The sequence below is a fragment of the Gorilla gorilla genome, chromosome 3 (genome assembly GCF_029281585.2).
Source record: "Gorilla gorilla gorilla isolate KB3781 chromosome 3, NHGRI_mGorGor1-v2.1_pri, whole genome shotgun sequence".
In the NCBI taxonomy this organism is placed as follows: Eukaryota; Metazoa; Chordata; class Mammalia; order Primates; family Hominidae; genus Gorilla; species Gorilla gorilla.
The window spans coordinates 119857495-119881868 of record NC_073227.2 but is presented as its reverse complement, the minus strand read 5'-3'; the positions used below and the strand labels follow the sequence as shown (position 1 = coordinate 119881868).

The following is a 24374-nucleotide window of genomic DNA, read 5'->3' as shown; positions in this document are numbered from 1 at the left end:
TATTTAATCACTATATCAATAAGGACTCGTGGATATTTAATTTATACTTTGGGTTAAGGTTGAATCCTTCTTTGTTGCAACAATTGTTCTATCTTTAGCCACTGGGAGTTCCTTCAGTTGGCCCCGTGTTCCTTTGACATACCCCATAAATGTGTTTTGTTTGGGTTCTGGTTTTAGTTTTGGTTTTTAGCATCTCCTTATTATCTGGCACTGCAAGATGCTCCCAGCTCATCTTGTGCATTTTTACTCCAATCTTAGAATCAGTCGTTTCTCCAAGAATCTCTGGTTTCCTTTATTGAAGAACTGTACTAGAAACCAAGATCTGGACACTAGGTGTGCTCATTTTTACAGCATCAAGTCTCTCAATCTATGAACACATATCTCTCCATTTATTTAGATCTTCTTTGACTTCTTTCATCAGAGTTTTGCAACTTCTTCATGTAGATTCTCCTCAAATTTTTTAGATTTATACCTATTTCATTTTGGAGGGGTTGTTTCTTTTTAATTTCAAGTTCCAGTTCTGCACTGCTGCTATATAGGAAGGCAATTGACTTTTGCATGTTAACCTTATATCATGTGACCTTACTATAATTGCTTATTAGTTTAGTGAGCGTCTTTTTTTGGTATGTTTTTGGGGATTTTCTAGACAGACATTCAGTCATCTACAAATGGTTTTATTTCTTCCTTCCTTTTATTTTCTTTTTAAATCTTATTGCACTGGTTAGAACTTCCAGTACAATGGTGAATATATGTGTGTGCTTTCTATATTTCTTATTATTGTCTGAGTTCTTTTATTCATCTTCAAGTATTCATTTTTGAATCATTTTCATTTTTATGTAGTTCTTTAATATTTTCTATTATTTAAAACTTGCTCTCTGTTTTGAAATATTGCATTATAGTTTTCATCCACTTTTTTTTGCTTCATATTCTCTTTTCTATTATAGCAACTTTAAATGAAATTCAACCATGATCCTTTTCTGTGGTATATTTTTAGGCTAATTAAGTTATTCTGTATTTTTAAGAGGGAGGATTGGGTAGAATATCTTTTCCAGTTTCATGGCTCTAGAGGTTCCTTTTCTAATATTTCATAAAATGACACACATGTGTCTTTATATTTTCTGAGATCTGTCTCCTCTCTACTCTCCCACTTTTATCTGCATCTGCTTTTTTGTTGGCCCCTATTGTCTCTGTTCTGTTCAATTTGGATTCTACTTTCAGCAGTTTCTCCCTAGTGTTGGGCTATGTTCAAGAACGGAGCTCCAGTTTGTTGGTTTCGAGAATTTACAGGCCTCACATCCCTCCAGCAGCTTCAGACCCTCCTGCTCATTCCTTCACACTTAGCTGAGCTTAGAGTCTGCTGAACAACCTGCCAGTTTTGACGCCGACCTCACATTGGTTTCCTCTGTTTTTCAGTGATTATTTGTTGGCAGTTTTGGGGCCTTCCCATTCTGAGGGTCTTCAGATGATCTGTTGTTTTCCCACTATTCCCTCCTACACAGTTGCTGATATTAAGTTGGGTTTGCTCCTTCCTGTTCATATTTTGAGGTTTTAGGGATTCCTTTTCACCTAGTTATGTTATAGCTATGTTCTGGGATTTTGTTATTGTCTATCCTAGATGCTTTACCTGTTTTTATCAGGAGATTCAGGAAGTTCACAGACTACCCTGCCTGTCTAATCACCTTCCCAGAGTCTTCAATATTCATATATTACTTGGGAGGATACGAGTAATATGTATGTATAAGTATGTAAATGTACAAATACATTTTAAAGTTTTTTTTCTGTATTTTTGGAGTCAGTCGAAATGCAAGTTGAAATGACTATAGATGAGTGGTCAATTCTTCCTTGTAGCTACCTTTCAAGTCATGTTTAAAAATGGGTTTCTTTTTGGCTTTCCTAGCCCGAAATTAAAGTACTCACAAGTGTTACTCTATTTCCACATCTCCTCACTCCCAACTTGCTGAAGAGTATCCTAAGACTTAGAATTAAGCTTAAAATAATGGAATTTGTAATGATTGCCCAATGTTTTGAAATCAAACTTATGGAGGGGTTCATAATCATAGTTATTACTGTATTTTTATGTCCTAAAGTTCTATTTCTGTCTGTAGCCTCCTTCTTATTCTACCAACTAGGGCCCAATTTAACAAACTGGTTGCCAACTGTCTGAATATAGCCCACAGACATATTTTATTTAGTCTGCTCAGTATTTTAAAACAAACAAAATAGCTGCCAACACTTTAAAACCAGATTTCATATTTATGGCTGTTCTTAAAAAAATGAGATCTGGTGCTATTAGGCCCATATTCTCTCCTGGAACTTGTACCCTGATTAAAGAGGAATTGCACTCTCAGGTTTGTGATACTTTCCTTCTAGACGCTTCTCTCATTTGCTACCTTCCAGCTCCCATAGATACTATGCATTTGTAACCCATGGAGTAGTATCTCTTTGAGTCCAACCTCTTATATTAGCTTAAACTACAAGTATGTGCTCATTCTTTTTAAAATCTGTTTCTACTCAGATGTCCTGCAGACTCCCCAGAATCCACATATTTTAAAACAAAACTATTTTTTCAAAACCTATTTTTCTTTTCTTTTTTTTTTTTTTTCTTTTTTTTGAGACGGAGTATCACTCTTGTCACCCAGGCTGGAGTGCAGTGGCAGGATCTCGCCTCACTGCAAGCTCCGCCTCCCGGGTTCACGCCATTCTCCTGCCTCAGCCTCCGGAGTAGCTGGGACTACAGGCGCCCGCCACCACGCCCGGCTAAGTTTTTGTATTTTCAGTAGAGACGGGGTTTCACCGTTTTAGCCAGGATGGTCTTGATCTCCTGACCTCGTGATCCGCCCGCCTAGGCCTCCCAAAGTGCTGGGATTACAGGAGTGAGCCACCACGCCCGGCCTCAAAACCTATTTTTCTTCCAGTATTCCCTAAATGACCCGGTTAATGTTACTGCATTCCTACAGTTGTCCAAGTTAGAGAAGCCCTTAGGGTTATTATCTCCTCCTTCTTCCTCATTCTATCCACAGCTTTTCAGTCATGTGCAAAACTATGACACGCTTAGGTCTTTGCTTTCACTGTTCCCAATATCTTAAACTTCTTCACTTTTCTGACACCTGTACAACTCCTACTTACTTTCCAAGATGAAACAAAATTATTTAATCTCCAAAACTATGTCCTCTGCCTCAAGGAGCATTTAGTTGCTTCTTTCAAAGTACAAGCATCTCAAGTACATGTTGTATGGTATTTATTTACTGCTGGCTCCCCTATTAGATTAAGGATTCCTTAAGCACAGAGAGCATGATTTCGTCATTTCTGTATCACCAATACTAAGACAAAACGCATAGAACTCGATACATGTGTCAAATAAATAAATACATAAATTTTACAAATCAATGAAAATATTGTTTCACATGATTTCAACTTCTTAAACTTTCTATATGTTTCAATTTTTTGTTAAATTGACTTTTGCTGGTGCTCTTTTGGTGCTTACTTTGGATTAATAATAGAATCATTTTAAATTTTGCACCAAATGACTACAAAGTTAAATGTCTATGTCAAAAGAAAATTTATTGACTTCATTATTAGAATATGAAGTGGTTTTTTTTTTGGCTTTAAAACTTTGTTTAAAATATCTAAGGATGCCAGGTATTAACTCTGAAAAAACTGTATAATTATTTATAAAACAGATCCCATAGGAGCAACTGAACAGCTGTGGAAATATTTGGCACATCACTTTGCCAGCCTGAATTTAATGACCTACATGTGAAGGGCTACATATCCAATTACTAATCCTCCCTCAGCTACTCTTTGCCCTCATATGGAGGCAGCTGAAAAAAGATGCCCTACTAACAGATCAGAAGTGGATCCAGACTTTTTTGCCAGTGCTCAGTTAACAAAGATCTTTTAGGTTTGAGATGAGGAAGAAACAGAAGAGGGACTCACAACAGTGTTATAGCTGACACAGTGTTTCAAGTAAAATTTAAGGGCTTATGGCAAGAGTGACTTTAGTTTTGTAACTAAAGTCAAAGAAATTTCGGCTCTTTTAGAGAATCTCAAATTCTGGATTTAATTTTCTATTCACTGAAGCCTTTAAACATGTTCAAATATCTTCAAGCATCAAGGATAATTTACTTCAAAATTCTTTCTATATGAGAAGCCAGTCTTCTATTCAAGATGCAAACCTCATTCTTATCTTCAAATTCTGCAATAATCACCTATTAGAAGTAGAGGAGAAAAAAACTAAACAGAAAACGACAATCTACGGGATTGTATTTCATTTCTCTCTCAGTTGACATGGTCTATATATAGCAAAAAGATTATATAAGGTCAAGTATTATAAACAATGAAATGTCATCTGATGTTTTGCAAAACAGCATAGGAAAAATAGCTCAAGGAATGAATAAAGAGTAAAGCTATGGCTGTTTTTCTTCAGCCATAAAAAAGCCTTACAGATTCTAAATTTAAATGCATTTTATTGTGAATCTGACTCACTTTTTGAATTTAATTTTCCACTTGAGTTATGTAAAATCATGTGATATGGTAATTTTCTGTATAAATTAAAAATAATATAGGCAAGAGATGTTTTTCTCTCATTTTCAACACAGAAAAATTAGGAGCCTTTCTTCGTTGTTTTGCATTTTTAACAGTGGGACTATCTTAATTCCTTCATCCAATACTCACAACAATATATGAATGAATACACGTCTGCAGGTACACACTTAATTCTTGAACGGGAAAAAACAGACATTACTGTAACTACCTCCCACTCCCAAAACCCTAACTCCAGACCCCGCCCCGCATAAACCCCTCCCCTTTCTTCCATTGCGGGTTCGAAAAGGGCGCAGTTCGATGACGTAAGACGCAACCGCCGTAGCCTCCACTGTGTAACTACCGCCCCTGCCTCTGGGAATTGAAGTTTCTGTGGAAGGAAGCGTGAGCGGTAACCAGGCCAACCCAGAAAGGCTTTCTTTCTGAGATTTCACTTCCCTGTCAACTCTTCAGCTCGGTAAGTGTCCTGGCACTGGTTGGCGCTCCTCCGCACTATGGTATTCTCTGGACGCAAAGGGGCGCGTTCCATGCAGCCCCCCGACTAGCAACAAGGGCTTCCGGGGGAGAGGTGAGCAGTGGTGTGGAAGTGGTTGCCTGCGGCGCTCTTGCTGAAGGAAATGACGTCGATGACAGGCGCCCCCCGCGGCCTACCCAGCTGCTCCCTGGTTCGCCAGAGACAGCTTAATCCCGTCTCTGAAATGCGTTTGCTGGCTGGGAGCCTAGAAGGGATAGTGGGCGAGGCTCCGCCCTCGTGGTGGGGCGCTTTCCGTCGGCGTGTGTTTTGGGGTTGCCATCGGCCCGTAGTATGTGAAAAGTGAGTTTGCAAAGAATCAGTGGGAAATCTGTACTCTAAAGGGCCGGAAAGCGTGTTATGGCCCTGCCACTTCGTGGCTAGAGACCGTGGGCTTTACCTCTTTAAAGCTGCCTTACCTCATTTTTCCTGCAAAGGGCTGACGTCGGTGAACTCTCTGAAATGTAGACAGCCCGAGGGGAAGTTGCTGCAGGTGCTGTGAGCTGAGGACAGTTTTATAAAGATCGAAGTGTTACTTGATTTCACTGAAATACTTTAAATTTGGGAATTTTTCTACAGATATGAAGAGATGGCAACACATTACTTGTCACTTTCTGAAAGAATTTCCTCTGCCCCTTCCATTCCCAATCCTCTGCCCAAAAGGCTTGACAACTGAAGTGAACAAAGGGCTTTTCGCTGCTCCACGTTTAGTCCGCATGTCTTTAAAAAGGGCATTCCTGGCCGGGCGCGGTGACTCACGTCTGTAATCCCCGCAATTCGGGAGGGCAAGGCGGGTGGATCACCTGAAGTCAGGAGTTCGGGACCAGCCTGACCAACATGGTGAAACCCCGTCTCTACTGAAAATGCAAAATTAGCTGGGCGTGGTGGCGCATGCCAGTAATCCCAGCTACTGGGGGGGCTGAGGCAGAACTACTTGAACCCAGAAGGCGGAGGTTGCAATCAGCCGAGATTGCGCCATTGCACTCCAGCCTGGGCAACAAGAGCGAAACTCCATCTCAAACAAACAAGAAAGGCCGGGCGCGGTGGGTCATGCCTGTAATCCCAGCACTTTGGGAGGCCGAGGCGGGTGGATCACGAGGTCAAGAGATGGAGACCATCCAGGCCAACGTGGTGAAACCCCGTCTCTACTAAAAATAACAAAAATTAGCTGGGCGTGGTAGCGCGCACCTGTAGTCCCAGCTACTCGGGAGGCTGAGGCAGGAGAATCGCTTGAACCCGGGAGGCGGAGGTTGCAGTGAGCCGAGATTGCGCCACTGCGCTCCAGCCTGGGCGACCTAGCAAGACTCCCTCTCAAAAAAAAAAAAAAAAAAAAAAAAGGCATTCCTTTGCTATCGCTGTCAAGTCATTAATTCCAATCTGCATTATTCCCACATTCGTTGAGATTTTTCTGAAAAGGAGACTGTCATAAATTACGACGATTATTTATTTTATCCCAATCCATAACTTAATGCAGTTTTAAAAAATTTTTTTTTTCTTTTGGTGCTCATTGATGTAGGATGTGTCCTTGCCTTACAAAGTGAGATAGTTTGTAAGCCCACCTGATAACCTATGTCTGCGAATAAAACCCACAAATTTTTAAAATTTTATGCAGAAGCAAAATTTCACACACACACACATATATATATATAATTTTTTTTTTTTTTTTTTTTTTTGGAGACGGAGTCTTACTCTGTTGCCCTAGTTGGAGTGCAGTGCTGCGATCATGGCACACTGCAACGTCTGCCTCCCGGGTTCAAGCGATTCTTCTGCCTCAGCCTCCCGAGTAGCTGGAATTACAGGCGTCCACTACCACGCCTGGCTAATTTTTGTATTTTTAGTAGAGATGAGGTATCGCCATGTTGGTCTTGAACTCCTGACCTCAGGTGATCCGCCCACCTCAGCCTCCCAAAGTGTTGGGATTACAGGCATGAGCCACTGCGCCCGACCTCACACAAATATTTTTATAGTTACTGTAAAATACGTTCTTGAACATTTGTTGAACTTGGTTGAATGAATGAAAATGTGCTGTGAGCGTCACTGCATGTGAGAAAGGAATGAAAAACTCTGCCATGGAATTTTATAAATTATTGCCCAAACTAAAACAATTAGAAAGCAAGTATACCTAATAAAATGCTGTTTTGCTTAACAGGTAATCTGAACATCCTAGTACATAGTGCAGTGTAGATATACATTATACTTATTGTATAGTGTAGACAGTGCGAGTTGGTAGATATCTTTGTAAAGTATACTATACGGAATAATTTATAAGATATCAGGTTAGCATCATTTTTGTTGCATTCCATTTGTCTCAGTGCACCTGGCTTATTTAAAGCCTAAAAACTTCACTTAGTACAGTCGTTTTCTTAGTTAGGAATAGTTTTAAGAAAGATGATGATGATGATGAAGATGTTGACCATCTCATGACCTTTCCTTGTGTTTGAGAGATTGTAACATTAATGTACTATGACAGGTCATATTAAATTTAACTTAAGACTTCTTAGATAGGAAAGGCAAATGCTCCCCCTGGTGTACATGACCTGTAAAACATTACATTGCTCTTTAAAAAGTCTTCACGTAGGCCGGGCCTGGTGATTCACGCCTGTAATCCCAGCACTTCAGGAGGCCGAGGCAGGCGGATCACGAGGTCAGGAGTTCGAGACCAGCCTGACCAACGTGGTGAAACCCCTTCTCTACTAAAAATACAAAAATTAGCCAGGCGTGGTGGCGCGCGCTTGTAATCCCAGTTACTCAGAAGGTTGAGGCTGTAGAATCGCCTGAACCTGGGAGGCGGAGGTTGCAGTGGGCGGAGGTTGCAGTGAGTGGAGATCGCGCCACTGCACTCCAGCCTGGGTGACAGAGCGAGACTCTGTCTCCAAAAAAAAAAAAATCTTCACGTAGAGCTAATCAACACATGCCGTTTTTGAATAAAATAGAGAACTAACTGAAAATGATGCCACTGATAAACAGAAATGTACTCTCTTGGAATATTATTATTTCATGAAGAGAGCAATTTGTTTCCTGTGAATTTTAATTGTGCTTTTAAGTTTCCTCCACTCGGTGTCGTTTTGGATACCTGCATAGCTGAATTTTATTTAATGTATTGTGTATTGAAAGAAAGGAAAATAAAAGTGATCCGGGGGATCAAAATACATATTTTTAAATTTTTTTCCATCTAGCCTTTTTATGCTTATTCAGTTTCCCCACCTCCAGTTTCTTAAATTGAATGCTTACTTTACTTTCTAGCTTTTTTAAAAAAAATTAATGAATGCATTCAAGGCTATATGTTTATCTCTAATTACCTTTTTTTCCTGTATCTCTCTTATTCTGTTATCCAAGTCTTTACTGCTCCTCCATATTATTTTTCTGTTCTATTTTTGTCTGCATCCTGAGTCAGATTGTCTTCTAAGTCATCAGTTACTTCTTGGGACTCCAGGTGATCTGGAGTTTGTCTCTTCTATTGAACTTTTTATGTCTTCATTTCCTAGTTTTCACAGATTCTTTTTCATGGATTCTGTTCTTTTTCACTGATTCTTGTTTTGCTTTTTAGTAAAGCCTGCTTTTATATCACAACTTTCTGTTTTGTTCTTATACTTCTTATTCCCTTATGACCTCTCTGAAATATTTCAGCCAAATTTATTTTAAAGTCATTTTGATTGCCCTATTTTTAATTTGTATCAAGTGAATTTATTTCTTGGTTATTGATTTCAGTTTTAAAAATCAGTTCTGTCTTTTTGTAGTTTCCCTCATTCTACAGCATTAAAAAAGACTATAGAAAAGATGCTTTTCATCTCTTTTTAAAATTTTTTGTTTTATCAAAAACAATATATTTTCATTATATAACTTTAGAAAATGCAGAAAACCGTGGGTAAGAATTAAACGTGTGTGTATACCTTTTTTAAAAAGTTGGTCGTAATGCATATATTGTTTTCTTTGATTTTGTTTAATGTATAACTGTTCCCCTTATCATTAAATATTTTTGGATATATAAGTTTTACTGGCTGCTTAATACTCCTTGCCCATGTTATAGATTAACCGTAATTGTTTAGTTTCCTTTCACTGACATTCAGGAGGTTTCTAACTTTTCACTGTTAAAAATAACACTTCATTGCATATGCTCTTGTGCACATTTTTATGTGCATTTCTGATTTATTTACAGAAATTTAAGGAAATACTGAGTCCAAGGGTGTCTAAATAGAGATTTTGAAGCTCTTAAAACATATATATGTGTTGCCTTCTGGAAAAATTGTACCATGACCACCAGTAGTATATGAAACACCCCATTTCTTTAGACCTTTACTAGCATTGCTGAATATTTAATTGATATTAAGTGGTATTTAAATGATATTTACAATTAAATGACATTTATTTGTCTAAAGTTTTATTTCTATTTATTATTTTATGGTTTAACTTTAATCATATTGATTATTTGAGTTTTTTAACTTTTTTGTGCTTATAAATTATCTATTCATGTCAAAAGTTGTTTTTCAGAGGCACCAAATAATGTCATCTGAAATGTTGCCAGCGTTTATTGAAACTTCTAATGTTGACAAAAAGCAAGGCATAAATGAATATCAAGAGGAGAGCCAGAAGCCAAGATTAGGTGAAGGGTGTGAACCAATATCTAAACGACAAATGAAAAAACTAATAAAACAGAAACAATGGGAAGAGCAACGGGAACTCCGCAAGTATGTGTTTCAAAATGTATATGCTCTCTTCCTATTTAGAGATATGGAATGTTAGACCTTGCATAGCCCTTTGGCATATTAAATGTAATTGTGTTTCTTAAAATTCAATTACTAATTTTAGACAAAAGCGTAAAGAAAAACGCAAGAGAAAAAACTTGAAGCTAACAACGTATATTGTTAGCTAACACTGTCAACTGGCTGTTAAAACTATTTTTTAAAATTGTTGGGGTTTCTTTTAGCACTGTTGATGATCTTGCACTCAACACTTTTTCTAATGCAGAACCTTATTATGAGTAAGAGCACAATTTTTGAAACAACTGACTTAGATAAGGGATGTAATTAGTGTCCATGTGCTAGTTATGGAATAAAAACAGCCAACTCAGAAAGATCAAGTTTTGGCCTAACATTGATTTTGCCACAAGAACCGTTGCAGGTTTTGGTGAAAGCAGTTTGGCTAAATTTGTCATTGTAATAAATGCCAAAATTCATGGAGAGAAAATAAACTGTAGTTGGTGTAAATTAGAGAAAAAGTATATAATTTTTTTAATGAACAATTTTATTTTGCTTTTTTCTATACCTTATAAATGTGGCTTAAAAATCATATAGGTAAATTATGAAAATAAAATTCGTCATAACTCAAACTCAGTATTTATAAGGTTAGGGATAGTATGATGCCAACAACAAATGAAACTATTCAGATAGTATAGTTAGGATTTAGATAGAAAGCTTTAGATCATTTTTGGAAGCTCATTTCCTTCCTATCTGAAGCTTTTAGATGGATTGTATAAAACTGCTAATACTTGACCATTTTTGAATGGTCACAGAAGTGACAATTTCATATGATTTAACCTGATGATTTTTAAAAGGAATTGTTTATTTAGAAGAGTCTTGTAAATAACTGAATACACAATAACAAAATGTTATTTCAATTACTAATTTTAGACAAAAGCGTAAAGAAAAACGCAAGAGGAAAAAATTAGAGCGACAATGTCAAATGGAATCAAACTCAGATGGAAATGACAGAAAACGTGTTCGAAGAGATGTTGTTCATAGCACCCTTCGCCTTATTATTGACTGTAGTTTTGATCACTTGATGGTATTAAAGGTATCATGAATCATTGTCAGAAAAATCTTGTATGTGAGTTAGGTCGAATCATTTTTGTTTTAATATGCAGTATCCCTTTTATATAAATTTGTGTATTGAAATGAATCTTCAGTTTTTCAAACTTTCTTTCCCCTAAGTTAAATTAGCTAGCAAATTGCATTGATATAATAAATATGTATATTTATATGTGTGTGTATGTGTGTGTGTCAGTATGTGTGCAGACAGGAAAGAGAGACAAACACACACTTCATAGTCTAGATGACAGAACTAAATTAACTACTTATTAATCATAAAGATCTGTGGGGTTTTACCAGTGTTGTTGGTGAAACATGAAAATAGTAATAGTATGACTCTAAAAGTCTTGTTGTTGTCTCTTAAGAGAGTAGCCGTTTTCATGAACTAGCATTTTAAATAAATACAAAATATGAAATAATGGGTCACTTACAGAGCATTAACTTATAGTAATTTTGCTAGTATGTAAGGAAATCAAATACCATTTATCAGAATGCATTTGTATTTAAGAAGAAAAATTGTATATATATAGTCATCCCTTCTGCTTATTCCATTCCTTTAAGATCATAGAATGGCCATAGACAATTTTAATAACTTTGCTTTAAAAATTGAACTCTGTGATAGGACATTAAGAAACTTCATAAGCAGATTCAACGATGTTACGCAGAAAACCGACGGGCACTGCATCCTGTGCAGGTATGTGTGAAGATTTTAAAGCAGACTCTAGTTTTCTTTTATATCTTTTGTGGCAAAAGACATAGATAATTCCTATAGTCTTTGCAGTAGTCTTACAGGTAATCTTGTTTAATGCCTATGTGAAAAAAAATTTTTTTGACAGAAATAAAGCAAAATATTTTAAACATCTTTTAATATGTTATCTTAGACACACTCTTTCCAGTAATCATCAGTCTTATACAAATTGGCCTTTTCATTGCCTGTAGTTGATATCTTCGTTGTGGGACATACATATATTTTTATACCAGTTTCTCAGTTTACAATTACTTCCAGTGTGGGAGAGAGATTGGACAGAGAGGCAGAAGCTGTGGCTGCCACCACGTGACATATGTCGTGGCATCTGTTGTATAGGTTTTGTCTACTTAAAGGTTTTTAGTTTTCTTTTGGGTCACTGAGAGTTTTGACAGGTCTTTTTTAAACTGTGGTGAGGGAGTGATTTGGGAGACTATTTGGCTACTGTTAAGAATAACATCTTTCTGTTGGAATTCTAGGTGACCTAAAAATTAATACTGGCTCACTGATGTTAAGAACCAGGAACTATTAACATATTTTGGTTAGATATTTTGTTTTTACCAAGTGATAGTAATTTTATATTTTTGTTTTTTGTACTTTTTGTTTTATAGTCTCATATCACACTTCTATGATAGTCCTTTTATCCCCATTTTTATCTGTAGTAGACCCCTTCTCACCCTTGATTCAAACTTAAATAGGTGTCAGGGTTTAGAATCAAAGAAAAATTATGAAGACTTTGTATTGTTTTAAAAAAAAGAGGAGTGGGAACTTGACATGGAAGCAGGGAGTTTGCAGACAAGTGATGATTAAGGTACAGGCATGTTATAACTACTTGGGATGAAAATGTAAATGGGATACTGCAGCTACTGGGTTATGAAACATGCACACAAAATGTACTATTTCTACCACAGTTTATTGTATGCTCAAAGCATGTCACAAATTTTTTTCTAGATAAATGAGAATAAATATATTTTGTGTTTCATTGATCGTCAGATAAGTAGATGAGAGAAATAAAATATTAGACTTAAATGGTCATTTGTTCTTCTTTTCTATACTTACAAATCTTTTATCAGTTTTACTTGACAAGCCACGGAGGCCAGCTGAAAAAGAACATGGATGAAAATGACAAAGGATGGGTCAACTGGAAGGTAATTAAAACAGATAAACTCTCACATAATTCCAAGTATTTTTATGTTTCTAAAGGTCTACATTTTGTACCTAAATTCTATATAATGCTACTTAATACAACAATCTCCAGATTCAATCTCTGAACCTAAGTCTAAGATTACAAATCAGACATGCTGAAGAAGGGAGTGAGACATCTGGTAGCTTGTATTTGTTCTCATTAAATCTTCCCTATTTTATGGTCAACTTTTAAAACGTATTTTTAAAAAGAAATAATTTTAAGGGCCTTTATACCATTTCTGTCTAACATACTAGCTATACATTATATGTTACCTATAAAAATGAAGTCACTCTAAATTTTGGAAGTGTGACTGCATTCTGTTTCTTCTTACTCTGTGCTGGCCACTAACTGCATGTGGCTATTGAACTTGAAATGTGAAAGTCTGAATTGTGAATTGAGATGTGCTATGAATGTGAAATACATACTGGATTTCAAAGACTCAGTACCACAAAAGAGAAAGAATGTGAATATCTCCTAGGTAATTTTTAAAATATTTATTATATGTTCAAATGATAAAATTTTGGGTATACTGTATTAATAAAATAAATTGTTAAAATTAATTTCACCCATTTTCACTTTTTAAAATTTGGATACTAGAATATTTAAAATTGCCTGTGTGGCCTCACAGTTTTTTCTATTGGACCAAATTGTTCTCAGTCGTTGGTAAAGGTGACTAAATAGATTGGCCTTGGTACCAGTCCCTGAGGAACTTGATCCTATTTAGGGAAGTACTGGGTTATCCCTATACCTTTTTTCTTTCTCAAAGTCAGTTCTCTCAGTGACACACTTTCCCTTTCACACTCACTAATTCCATAACAAAGGCATTTATTTTATTAATAGCCTATGATATGAAACATTTTCAAAGGCTTTTAAGTTTTTAAGTACAGTATATTTACGAAATCCTGTATTTGTGCCCATTTTTCCAAGAACTAGTGTAATAAATTAAAAGAGGCATGTTTTCAGTTATTTTGTGACTTGTTAAATTTATCATTTATACCATCACCTTTCCAGAGAGACTTGAGATTCATTGGTCTCTAATTAATCAGGTTCCTCTTGGGGCCTTAAATTTGTAATATAACATTTTCCAGAAAACTGGCTATTTATTAATTATACATTTTAGGAGAGAGTTCTTTTGCCTCATTCTTGGTTTCATTAAAAATTATGGATAAATGTCATCTGAGCCTGGTGATACATCTTTTATGCAATCAGTGTGGCTTACAAAATCATGACTGCCAGCTATTGTTCAATTTTGTACCTGTGACCTGACAATTTTGGTGAAGAAGTTTTCAAATGTGTCTCTTTGTAGAAACAGATACATGGAATTAATTAAATCTATAAGCTATTTCCTTTTCTTTTTTTCTTTCTTGAGACGTAGTCGCTTGCACTGTCACCCAGGCTGGAGTGCAATGGCACGATCTCGGCTCACTGCAACCTCTGCTTCCGGGATTCAAACAATTCTCCAGCCTCAGCCTCCCGAGTAGCTGGGATTACAGGAGCCCGCCACCACACCCAGCTGATTTTTGTATTTTTAGTAGAGACAGGGTTTCACCATGTTGGCCAGGCTGGTCTCGAACTCCTGACCTTGTGATCCACCTGCCTCAGCCTTCCAAAGTGCTGGGATTGCAGGCATGAGCCACCACACGTGGCCAGCTATTTCCCTTTCATGATTCATGTAGATGGAGAGGAAGTAATTGGAGAAGGCGTTCTTTGGTCGTAGAACAATGTGAGCAAATATGTGGCAGTAAAAATGCGCTTGTTTTGTTGGAACAGAAATGAAGTTGGAAAAGTAGATTACTGCCATATTCAGGAAAGAGTTTTTAAATTAAGGATTTCAGATTTTATCCCACAGAAAAAGATAAAACATTGAAAGTAGTGTTTTTAGAAAATGAGCCTGCTATCAGTGTATGGAAGTAGGTTGGAGGGGTCTGAGGCCAACAAGGAGGAAATAAAATTAAGAGGCTATTTAAATGATCAAAGTGTGAGATATAAGAAATTGATGTAGTAAATTCAAAATAATGCATTGTAATTATATTATTTCAAACTTTGTTTCATATATTTTTGAATGGATTTGTTTTGGGAAAAGAGAGTAATCATTTTTAGCCAACTTTCATAAGGTCTTATTAATTAGTAACCTCTTTCCCTGTTGTCTTAAAGGATATCCATATCAAACCAGAGCACTATAGTGAACTCATAAAGAAAGAAGACCTGATTTACCTTACATCAGATTCACCTAATATACTGAAGGAATTAGATGAATCAAAGGCCTATGTGATTGGAGGATTAGTAGATCACAACCATCACAAGGTACTACTAAATTTTTATTTTTGCTTTTGCTTGTTCTTAAAATTGATATATCACCATTTCCTGAAAGTAACAATAATACTAATGATAGCTTATCTTTATTGAGTGCCTACTATATGTCAGTCACCTTCTGAGCTAAGCAAAGTATTTCACATAAGTTAGCTTGCTTAATCTTCACTCAACCCAGTGAGATTAGTGCTATTATTATTTACGTTCCACAAGTAAGGAATTCATGGCACAGAGAAATTAAGTCTAAAATCAACAGTAGTAGGTGACAAAGCAGCTATTTGAAACCAGGCGTATTGCTCTGGAGTCCACATGCTTAAATGCTATCTATGCTTTATTGATAGAAGATTCTGCTGCTAATCAATTGCTAAGCCATTGGAACTTAAACTAGTTTTTAAATATGTTATTTTCATGGGATGTTTTTTCTATTATCTTTCATTTGTACTTTTCTCTCTTCCCATCCATACCTTTATTTGGATGAAAAATTACAGAAATGCACTTTCTAAAAGAAAATGTCATTTTGTACTTCGCCAGCTACATTGCAGCATGCAAAATTCTTCGTATCTGCTTGTCCAGTATGTTAGCTCTGTGGCTATTGAGCACTTTAAATGTGTACAGTATGACTGAAGAACTGAATTTTTTAAATTGTAATCAATTTAAATTTAAGTAGTCACACATGGCTACCAATTGGACAGTTGCAGCTCTATTGCATCATAGGGAATTTTATCAGAATGATCTTTTAGCCTTTTTGTTTTTTTCTTAGTGGAAAAATTCTATTTTGTTATTTATATAGAACCACATTTTTTCTCATGTTTATGTTTCTCTGAACTAAAACAATTTTGTTTTCAAAAGCACCTGCTTCAATCTATTATTATTTGCTGCCCCCCCACCAAGTATGCAAACCATCAGTTGAGAAATTGAGCTTTTCTTTCTCCTGTACTCTGTTTTTCGACCATTTCAGTTCTGGTTGGACATAGGTTTCAAGGATTTTAATTTTGAGAAGAGATGAAATTCATATTCTGCATTTTTTTAATTGACAGGGAAAAATGAAACTTGTCAGTTATTTAAAATTTCTCAATTCAAGTTTTCATTTAATTTGTCTTTGTCATTTGTGCAAAGTAGTGTTACTAATTGAAATTTAATTTTTTTTTACACTTATGGGAAGAATGATGGTGCTTCCATAGGAATTCAGTTTAAGTTCAGTCGTATGTTGCTTAATGATGGGGATATGTTCTGAGAATTATATCATTAAGCGATATCAATATTATAGAGCGTACTTACAGAAACCTAGATGGTATAGCCTACTACACATAGGCTGTATGGCATAGCCTATTGCTCCTAGGCTACAAACCTATACAGAATGTTACTGTACTGAATAGTGTAGACAATTGCAACATAAAGGTCTTTGTGTTTCTAAACATATTTAAACATAGATGATGTAAAAGATTTTTAAAATACAGGTATACGTGGTATACATGTATAGGGCACTTACCATGAGTGGTGCTTGCACAACTGCAAGTTGCTCTAGGTGAGTCAGTGAGTGGCAAATAAATGTGAAGACCTGGATATTACTGTACACTGCTGTAGACTTTATAAATACTGTACACTTATGCTATACTAAATTTATTTAAAATTTTTTCTTCAATAATGAATTAACCTTAGCTTACTGTAACTTTTTTACTTTATAAACTTAATTTTTTAAACTGTTGGACTCTTTTGTAATAACATTTAGCTTAAAACGTAAACACATTATACAGCTGTACAAAAATATTTTCTTCATATATCCTTATTCCGTAGGCTTCTTTCTATTCTTAATTTTTTAACTTTTTAAAATTAAAAAAAATTTTTTCCTCTTTTTTTTTAACTTTTTAAACTTTTTTCTTAAAAACTAAGACACAAACATACACATTAGCCTAGGCCTACATAGAGTCAGGATCATCAAAATCACTGTCTTCTACCTCTACATCTTAGTCCACTGAAAGGTCTTTAGGGGTAATGACATGCATGGAGCTGTCATCTCCTGTGATAACAGTGCCTTCTTCTGGAATATCTCCTGAAGGACCTGCCTGAGGCTGTTTTATATGTAATTATTATTTTTTTTTTAGGACTAGGAGGAGTACACTCTAACGATAAAAAGTATAGTAAATACATAACAGGTAACATTTATTATCATTATCAGGTGTTATGTACTGTACATAATTGTATGTGCTGTACTTTTATGTGATGAGCAGAGGGTTTGTTTCTGCCAGCATCACCACAAACACGTGAGTAATGCGTTGCAGTATGATGTTCCAACAGCTCCAAAGTCACTAGGTGACAGGAATGTTTTAGCTCCATTATAATCTTATGGGACTACCACTGTATATGAAATCTGTCATTGCCTGAAACTTTGTTATGCAGTGCAGGACTGTATTTTAAGCTGAGATAAAGGCAGGGTAGAATGGGGAAAAGATATCTGAGTTAGGAGATATGTGAGCCAGGTTTTTCTCGTGATTCTGCCACTGAGGAGCTTTGTAACTCGGCTGGAAACATAATGTCTTTGGTTTCCTCATTTGTAACTTGAGGAGCTTAAAACAAATGCTCTGCACATTGACTATACTTATTGTCAAGAGAATGTTTCCAAATGAGCAGTAAAACACACACATACCCCCCATTCAGATAATATTCTCTGAACTATAAATTCTCTGAACTATAAATCTTATCTAAAAATTATTTATACTATTACAGAAACTTTAAATAATGTTCTTGTCGAAGTCATAGTGTCTTTGTTTTAGGGACTCACATATAAACAAGCGTCAGATTATGGAATCAATCATGCACAGCTCCCACTTGGAAATTTTGTGAAGATGAATAGTCGAAAAGTTTTGGCAGTTAATCATGGTAAGCTGTAAGGGATAAACTGAAAATATACCTGAGCGAACATTGTGAGAAAGAATATTACATTTAGTATTTGAACAAGTAGAAAGTATTACACCTTCCTGGAGACAAAATTGTAAAAAGTAATAATTTATAATTTGTTTAACAGAAATAATGTGTATTAGAAAATTTTGAAAATGTACAAAAGTATTAAAAAATTAGCTGTGTCTTACTACACAGAAATACTTGGTGTTAACTTTTTGGTGTTGACTTCTAGTTCTTTTCCTATGTATATATATTATTATTTATTACATAATTGGATTTTCACCATATTACATACAATGTTGTGAATCTGGGATATTTTCTCTCCTTTATTACTTTATTTTTTCATGTCATTGAATGATTGTTAATGGTGGCCAGGCACAGTGGCTTACACCTGTAATCCTAATCCTAGCACTTTGAGAGACCAAGGCAGACAGATTGCTTAAGCCCAGGAGTTCGAACACAGCCTGGGCTACGTGGTGAAACTTCATCTCTACAAAAAATACAAAAATTAGCTGGGCATGATGGTGGGTGCTTGTAGTCCTAGCTATTCAGGAGGGTGAGATGGGAGGATCACCTGAGCTAAGGAGGTGGAGGCTGCAGTGAGCCATGTTTGTGCCGCTGCACTCCAGCTTGGGTGGCAGAGTGAGACCTTGTCTCAAATAAATAAATTTTAAAAATGGTTGTTAATGGCTATGTAGTCCATCATTTGAATATACAATTATTTAACCATTCTACTATGGTTGAATTGTGTTTTTTTCTTTTTGCTGTTGCAAATAACATTGAAATAGACATCCTTGTACCGGTCTTTGCCTGGACTTTGCTTTAAAAAAATTTTTAAGCCGAGTTTTTAGTCAATACACAACTACTTATTAAACTTTTTATGCGCTACTTTCTATATAGCAGGTTCTAGGGAGTTATAAAAATGAAATTATCGATTCAACAAATGAATTGCCTCTAAAACCTTTGATATATAGTAGAAATTACTTTTTCCACAAAGTAATTCAGGTTAGCCCTTCAGCAGTATGCTGATGTGAGAGTACCCTGGAGACAATATTGATACTCTTGACTACAACCAATGTGAAAAGAAAAACAAAAGAAAAAAAAAGCAGGCAAGGAGATCCTAGTGTGAGTGGCTCTTTACAGGAAACATGAAGAAAGTTAAGTGAATGCTAACTAGGTTGTTAGCATGTAAAGGATAAAGATGTGAAGGGGCTAAAAAAGAGTAGGAGAGAACCTGAAAAGGTCTTTATTGATTATAATTGACATGGGATACTGGTAAATTTCTGAGTGCTTAAGAACTGAACTGAGAAAAAGCTAGATAGGAGGTAATAGACTTAAGTACCTTGGGGCAAATTGGGTTTGACAGACAATAGAAAGAAGAGATAAGAACAAAGTAGTTATTAGGACAAACTAGCACTCTTAACACAAAGGCAATGTATTTTAAAAGACATTGTGCAGCACTGTGATGAACTTGGCTAAGAAATGTACCGAGTTTGTCTTTATTGCAGTGTTTGAAATTATTCTGGAATACCTGGAAACAAGAGACTGGCAAGAAGCATTTTTTACTATCTTGCCCCAACGGAAAGGAGCTGTTCCCACAGACAAAGCCTGTGAAAGTGCTTCTCATGACAATCAGTCTGTCAGGATGGAGGAAGGTGCATCGGACAGTGATTCCAGTGAGGAGGAATATAGCAGAAATGAACTAGATTCACCACATGAAGAAAAGCAGGATAAGGAAAATCACACTGAATCTACAGTGAACTCTCTGCCACACTAATGTTACCTGGTTTCCTTTTAGTTTAAGGAAAAATTAGGAGAAAGTGAGGTGCTATATAGAATATTGAAATTGGAAGAACATTTTATTTTCTCTTATTTCTGTTGTGATTTTTAAAAACTTTTTTTTGGACCTAAATAATCATAATAAAAAAAAAGCCCTTTAAACTTTGTAAGGAAATATTTTTTGATTTTGCGTAAGAAGATTTAAATGTGTATGTGATTTTTTTGTTTTTGTTTTTAAAGCCTCAGTAGTTTCTAGATAATTTTACTGTATTAGTATATTTTCATTTTCTTTCATTTTGTATTCTTTAGAATGTGCCTTCTGACCTTTCATTTTTTAATTTTATAGTCACATCAACATCTTTATGATCTATTGCCTATATATCTGTGAGGGCACATATTTATAAATATACTGTCAGTCTATCAGAATTTGTGTATGGTAGGTTACCCTCTATTTGCAGCTTTTATGTTTAAATTAGTTACTTGAAAGAATGTAGTAATTTTAGGAAGAAGTATCAGTTTGATAGACTTAATTCATTTCTTTTGGACTATGGAGTGCATATCTGTTCCTTCTTTATGATGCCTTTTTATGGTTCTGAAGTAATTACTGAAGAGTTGAGAATCTCTTTAATGTATTTTCTTAATTCTTACAATGGTGATAAGTTACTTCAATTATAAAATTGAATTTTGCAGACTAAATTATTTTATAAGGCTGTTGCTATTGAAAGATCAATTTTGTCTTTACCTGCATTTAAAATGGAACAGCTCTTAGCAGCTGTGGTTTTTTTTTCCCTATTTTTTTTAAAATTTGTTGGCTTTTAAGATGAATAAAGTTTATAGGTGTATCTGCCTCCTCTTCTATAAGAATATGCATACTAATGTTTGTTTCTATAAATCAAATACACATGTGATAATATGCATGTAAATACATAACTATCCTCATCATGTATGGCTCTCAGTTCTTAATTGATGATAACATGATTGATTTGCCATATATCTGTATTACTTGTGTGAATGGTTGTGTTGAACACACTAAGAACAATTTGAATTTTATTAAGTACAAAAATCCTTAACGTTTGTATGGGAACATTGGCAAGAAAGAATAGTGTGAAAGGGAACTGTTTTAGTTTCCTATCAGTAATTGTACATGCAGTTTAATGTTTAAGGTAAAATGATTGGTCTCTGTCACAGCTAAAAGATTTCGGTAGCCTTCATTGAGTTTGGGTAAAATAAGTTGCTGTTCTTTTGTCTTCTTTTTAATATACAAAAGTTATATTTAAAAAGTATATAACGTACTATATATGTTACATACTAACATATATATACACAACAGAAAGTTTATTGGATTTAGTACTGATATTTACTGTCTATTTTTGTTACTTTGTTCTTAGTAATCTATTATAGTTACCTATTTTAAGGTAAGGTATGTAGGCAAGATATGTAAGTAAAGACAAGCCCTACAATTTTAAAATAACAAAGCTTATGTCTTAAGTTGTATTTTTTCAAAGGTTCATGTTTTTCTGAGTAAATGTGGTTTATTATCATGAAATATTATGCCTTTTACTTAAATTATTTTATGTAAAATAGGGCACTGTTTAATTATGAAAGGGGGAAAATCATTCCAAATAAAAGTTTAATTTTTATTAATTATAAAAAACTCTGTATTAGTTTCCTAGATGTGCTATAACAAATTACCACAAACTGGGTGGCTTTAAACAACAGAAATTTATTCTCTTAACAGTTCCGGAGACTAAATGTCCAGACTCACAATGTCCCAGTGCCATGCTTCCTCCTTAGGCCCTAGGAAAGAATACTTCCTAGCCTCTTCCTGGCTTTTGGTGGTTGCCAGCAATCCCTGCTGTTCCTTAGCCTATAGTGGCTTGACTCCAATCTCAGTTTTGTTGTCAAGTGGTCTTCTACCCTGTCTTCTATGTTTGTATCCATGTCCAAACTCTTTTTCTAGGGAGACCAGCACTGGATTAGAGTTCACCATGATCCAATATGACCTCATCTTGACTACATCCGCAAAGACCCTGTCTCCAAATAAGGTCACGTTTACAGGGTACCATGTGTTAGGATTTGACATATCTTTTGGGGGACACAATTCTATCCACTACAGGCCCATATCTTATCTAGGATGTTGGTGGCAAGAAGGCGAAGATTACTACCTCTTTTGATATAACTAGTTTCTGAGGTATTTAAAAATTTGGTTTTAAAAATATTATTAAGCTTTTTGCTCATTTGCATGTATACTTTTCTCTCAACATTGTTTTGGTTTATTTAGGTTATTTGTTAAAACTTCAGTAAATACTAAAGTTACTTGTATTAGAACATAATAAAAGTGGAGAATTAAACTACCTAAATAAACGCATCAAAAAATATGTCTGCTGAAATACAGAATTTCCTCACATTTAATTTCTTTAATAACCTACAGTCATCATAAAGCAAGCTCATTCTTAAGAGAAGAACCATTCTTCATTCTGATTCTCCAGAGTTTGGTGCTGTTGACATTATAGCATTTGAAAATGCTCAGAATGGAAAAATCAAAAATGAGAAAAGAAAGTAATTCTACTGAATAAACATCTTTTGGGAGGTAAATGAACAATGATGAAATCCAGCAGTGACTGGCAATTATAAAGCAAAGGGACATACTATTTCACTTTATAGACAGAAAAGGTCACAGAAATGATGTAGATAAAAGGCAAGAATTGTCCATAGAGCCCTGAGAAAGTATACAGACAACAGGTGTAAAATGAGATAAAGAAAGAAAGAAAAGAGAATGGTAGAGATTTGAATTAAGGGCAGTAAAGGCATTTAGTAGTCATTAAACTTTGATTTCAGTTAGCATGCAGGTATTTATCTCTGTTTCCCTGTCTCATTACCAGACAAATATAGTAGTCATCTAATAAATGTGAAGAAGAGAAGCAGTGACAGAATCAAAAGGTGGTATATTGACAATCAATGGAAACAGTAGGGAATTGGACTGAGCGTAAGCCTTGCCACTGCCACTGTTGGTGATGAGACTTTGGATGTTATTCAACCTTTCTTAGGCCTCAGTGTTTTTATATGTAAAATGGAAATGTTATTCTATTTACTCTGTCAGGGCTTGAGCAAACAGTTGTCAAGAAGTAGCTAATGATAATGCTTGTATTGGCTTTCTCATTTCTTGCCTTATTTCCCTTGTTTCTCAGTCTTTTTGACATTGCCTGCCCTAAAATGGTAATAGTATATAGGCTTTTGTTTCAGGCTGTACTTTCTGAGGAACCCAGGCTTAGATAAGATTTTTAAAATGTAAACTTTCTAAATTACCAAATGAACACTCACTAAACAAAACAAGGAAATTACAGATCATTTAGTGAAACATTTATAAAAGCAACAAAAACAATGCTAACATAAAACACAATCACACGACAAAATCTATGTGGCCTATCAGCAAATTTAAATGGTCCAAAAATCTTCCAGATTGGATTTAAAAAAGAAATATACGCTGTATTTAAAACTACTCAGCAATATTGAAAATAAAAAATAGAAAAAGCCATACCAGGCTAATAAAACGAAGTCAGAAGTCACAGTCTTAACATTAGATAAGGTCCAACACATTACAAATAAAGAAAAGGAGAAGGACATGTTGTAATTGTCAAGAAGGCAATCCTTAGTAAAGATCTAACCATTATGAATATCTGTGTATCAGGTAACATAGTATTCAAAGTCACTGACAGCCCTTGGGAATTACATGAAACAATACATCAGTATAAGGAGTCTTTAACTCATACTTCTCAACCTATGACAATGTAAGTAGACAAAAGATGAGTATGTGGAAAATGTACATGCTGTAATTAATACAGATAGTGATACCAAATTTTGTAGGCTAAAAAAAATGCAACTCGTATTCATAAAAGTAACTATATTAGACCACAAGGAAAATTTTCCAGAAGTAAAAATATAGGCAACTTCTCTGATAACAATACATTAAACTGGAAAATAAACTTGGTGAGATGGGATGAAAGCCTTATTTTAAATTTTTTTTTCTCAAGAGCTTATAAAAGGGGAAAGATAAAGATAAAAGAGGAAAGATAGAAGAGGAAACCAAATTTGAAATTATTTAATATTTTGAAAATAGAGATAATAAAAACACTACATATCAGATCTATAGATCTAGCTAAAGCTGTGATTAGAGGAAAATTCATCACTTTAAAAATTTATGCTAATGAGAATAACTGAATATAAACATATTAAAAAGATTTGACTCAAGGCATTAGAACAATAATGAACCTGAAGAAATAAAAAATGGAACTTAATAAAAAATGAAAGATACAAAATAGAAATAGGAAAATTGTTGGACATATGAATAAATCCAAGATCTGTTGTTTTTTGAAAATGGTAGCAAAATGTGAAAAGTATTAGCTAACTGGATCAAGAAAAAAATTACAAATACACAAAAATGAGATTGCAGAATAAACAAATTTAGATGAATTATGAGATAAATCTCAATTCTATGAAAATAAATTTGGAAACCTGGATGAAATGGATAATTTTCTGGGAAAGCATGAAGTTCCAAAATTGATCCTCCGCTCCAAAAATACAGAAAATATAAATAGAACA

At 35.0% G+C, this 24374-nt stretch overlaps 2 protein-coding genes across 10 annotated transcripts in view; one reads left to right on the top strand and one right to left on the bottom strand.

The window, feature by feature from the left end:
* The window catches only part of MTTP (microsomal triglyceride transfer protein), a 61214-nt gene extending 56090 nt beyond the window's left edge, over positions 1-5124 (bottom strand). The window contains exon 1 of one of the 3 annotated variants that reach the window (XM_019026072.4): positions 4977-5124. The gene's annotated coding sequence lies outside the window, so the exon portion shown is untranslated. Of the gene's footprint in view, positions 1-4674; positions 4764-4976 lie in introns of those variants that run through there. The other 2 variants (XM_004040180.5, XM_055384194.2) reach the window with 2 other exon arrangements.
* Positions 4815-21429, top strand: TRMT10A (tRNA methyltransferase 10A). Of its 7 annotated transcripts, none has more exons than XM_004040178.5 (8): positions 4815-4999; positions 9531-9738; positions 10681-10843; positions 11480-11551; positions 12676-12750; positions 14943-15092; positions 17870-17975; positions 19505-21429. In XM_004040178.5, the coding sequence occupies exons 2-8, from the start codon at positions 9554-9556 to the stop codon at positions 19771-19773; spliced, it is 1020 nt and encodes a 339-aa protein (XP_004040226.2). In that variant the 5' UTR covers positions 4815-4999; positions 9531-9553; the 3' UTR covers positions 19774-21429. The 7 variants fall into 7 exon arrangements, with proteins under 7 accessions (XP_004040226.2, XP_055240170.2, XP_055240174.2 ...); XM_055384195.2 differs by having other exon boundaries at positions 4835-4999; positions 9542-9738; XM_019024955.4 differs by lacking the exon at positions 4815-4999 and adding an exon at positions 5000-5110.
* Positions 21430-24374: the final 2945 nt, after the last annotated feature.

Excerpts from the sequence above, each read along its gene's own strand:
- TRMT10A (XM_004040178.5), top strand. The coding sequence starts at position 9,554 with ATGTCATCTGAAATGTTGCCAGCGTTTATTGAAACTTCTAATGTTGAC. Across the intron at positions 15,093-17,869 it reads TAGATCACAACCATCACAAG|GGACTCACATATAAACAAGC; the intron begins GTACTACTAAAT and ends TCTTTGTTTTAG. Across the intron at positions 17,976-19,504 it reads AGTTTTGGCAGTTAATCATG|TGTTTGAAATTATTCTGGAA; the intron begins GTAAGCTGTAAG and ends TCTTTATTGCAG.